The 2,652-nt window shown below is 56.0% G+C and overlaps 1 protein-coding gene across 1 annotated transcript; it reads left to right on the top strand.

The window, feature by feature from the left end:
* The first annotated feature begins 564 nt into the window (after positions 1-564).
* On the top strand, positions 565-1,845 carry LOC128276045 (rho GTPase-activating protein gacII-like). Its single transcript, XM_053014516.1, has one exon. The coding sequence runs from the start codon at positions 565-567 to the stop codon at positions 1,843-1,845; it is 1,281 nt and encodes a 426-aa protein (XP_052870476.1).
* Positions 1,846-2,652: the final 807 nt, after the last annotated feature.

Consider the following 2,652-nt stretch of genomic DNA (forward strand, 5'->3'; position numbering starts at 1 on the left):
CGCCAATAAAACAGCAATCCGTCCCTGCAAGAGTTTAAGAAAATCAATAGAAAAAAGACGAAGTCCTCAGCGCAAAAAAGGCAGTCAATTTGATCATATTCTCTACCATCTCCCGTGTCTCCCGTGGTGTAAAATTAATGAACAAGCGTCACGTGTCAGAATGTGGTGTGCATGTGTGTGTGTGTCTCATTAGCTGCAATTGCATTTGATGGTGTTTCTCCTTGTTTAGCGCCGCGTCTTTGCATGTCATTAGCTCATCATAAAATCCACATCGCGGTTCATTATCTCCGCCGAGGCTCCTGTGATACTTTTGCCTTGTCGTGTGTCGTGTCGTCGTCGCCGCCTGCTGCGCATGGGCCTCTCGCGCGCGTGTGTGTGTGTTTGTGTACGTGTGTTGACATGGTGATTAATGTTGGGGTTGGGCGGCGATAGATAGACTGTCGATCGATCGCGCGCGCGAGCGTTGTGAACTGTCAACTGGGTTGTCTTTGATTGCGGCTCCGCGTTTATAGCAATTAGTCCGGGTGCTTGATTGGAACGCACGTCCGTCTGTCGCTCAGTAAAATGGTGACGACAATTAAAATCACCGGTGATGGAGTGTTCATTCAATCGGTGAATGGTGCCGGTCCCGGCGGTGGAGGACCGGCAGGTGGTGGTGGTGGCCGAGGACGACGGCTAGCCGGTGGCGGAAATGGAGTTGTCGGGAGCGCTGCAATCGGAGAGGCTGCGTTGCCGGTTCCCGACAGCGATCGGAACGGGCACCATCGGAATGGCCACAACGGCGGATCGCTGGATGTGGTCGACGGGACCACCACCGTGGGTCCACCCCCCTCGCCATCGCCGCTGCTGTCGCTGAGCGACACGAACAACAACCAGAAGGGCTACAGGAACTTTAATCACCGCCGGTACCAGTCGGACGAAGGTCCGGGATTTATTAAACCGGACCAGGCCGTGCTGAAGAATGGCGGCGATAGGGGAAGCCCCGCAGCCACCGGGTCGTCGGCGTCGGATGTGGGTGGTGAAAGTGATGGTGCCATCATCGGGCCGGTTGATCCGGGTCGGAAGCGAGACAAGTTTACGATTTCGTTCCTGAACACGCACCGGTCGGGGCAGACGACCGCCGGTGGTGGTGGCAAGGGCATGCTCAACCACAAGTTCATCGTGTACAACAGCAAGAAACCAAAGACGTCATCGGTGCTGCACCAGCAGTACTACCAGCAGCAGCAGCAGCAGCAGACGGCGGGGGGCTCGGTAAGCCACTACCAGCAGTACCTGTACAATCGGCTCCGTCCGTCACTGTCGACGTCGGTGCTGACTTCGCCCTCGCTGCTGACCGGCACCGGGCCAATACAGACCAACGGACGGACAGACCAACACCCGCAGCCGCCGCCGTACCAGTTGATCCCCCAGCGGGATCCACAGCAACTTTACCAGAACGGTCTGTTTCATCAGCAGCACCGGGCACTGCTCGGTACGGCACCGCCCGCCGCCATTCCCGGCTGGGCCAAGTCTACCTCCTGCCTCGTGACGAGTAGCACCACCAGCTCCTCGTACAGAGCCTCCCCATTGTTGCTCCTGTCGCCATCCGATTCTTCGCCACCAACCGGATCGGGTCCAGCCTCGTCTTCGATATCTTCCTCCATTTCTTCACCGTTCTCGTCATCGTCCTCGTCGTCCGCCTCACCGCCGGTATCCTCCGGACCGAGTTCCTCATCCAATTCTCCCCCGCCAACGGTAACACCACCACCACCATCAGCAACCACCACCTGTGCACCGACAACCCCGACGACGACGACGTCATCAGGAGCGCCGCCATCATCGTCAACGGCAAATCTTGGTCAGTAGGTCCTGCGAGTCACCAACACACACACACACATCCACACTCACAAGTCGAACAAGAAGGCCGAATTTCATTACAAATTTTTATGTCCGAATCCGACGTTCTCCGGTGATGATTGAGGCAGTGGCCACAAGCTAATATATTCCGGCGATGCGCCGTTGCTTTACGATTGCCCCCCAATTGTGGGCCTGCCCTGGCCGCTAATGCTTCGCCGTGACTTATGGAGGAGCCTCCGGGGTGCGCTTGAGAGCATGAGCTCTGTTTTGTTGTGCCGTGTCTGTGTGCTTGTAATTATAATTATTTCAGTCCACTGTTTGTCATCTCCACCACCAACGGAAGCTTCTTTTTTTTCAACGAGCAAGGATGAGGTTTTGTTATGGTCAGCGGGGTCGCAGCGTGTGCGTGCCTAGAGCGCGTAGAAGATGGCGATGGCGAGATGATGGTCAACAAACCCCTCGGAGGGCTCGCTGGTGGTTACCCGAACGCCGTTATCCACCTGTGTAGTAGGGAGTTACGGGGTGGCCGCAGTTGCATTTCCTCACGTTCTTATTCCCACCAGCGCTCCTCACGCGCGAGTGACGCAAAACAATAGAACAAACAACGGTCGGCAACTTTCTCAGACAGGGGGCTTACTGCTGCTGCTGGTGGGGTCTTTAAAAAGACTTCGGAGCCGCTCCGGGTTCGGACCGGAGTATGGATGGGGCGTGTATATGTGTTGGGTAATCGTGTTCGCATGTTGGTTTTTTTTACAACACGTACACACACACACACACACATACACTCAGTAGTACCAGGCCAAAGACAGTCCGGGA

Source organism: Anopheles cruzii, unplaced genomic scaffold (assembly GCF_943734635.1).
Source record: "Anopheles cruzii unplaced genomic scaffold, idAnoCruzAS_RS32_06 scaffold00367_ctg1, whole genome shotgun sequence".
Taxonomy (NCBI): domain Eukaryota; kingdom Metazoa; phylum Arthropoda; class Insecta; order Diptera; family Culicidae; genus Anopheles; species Anopheles cruzii.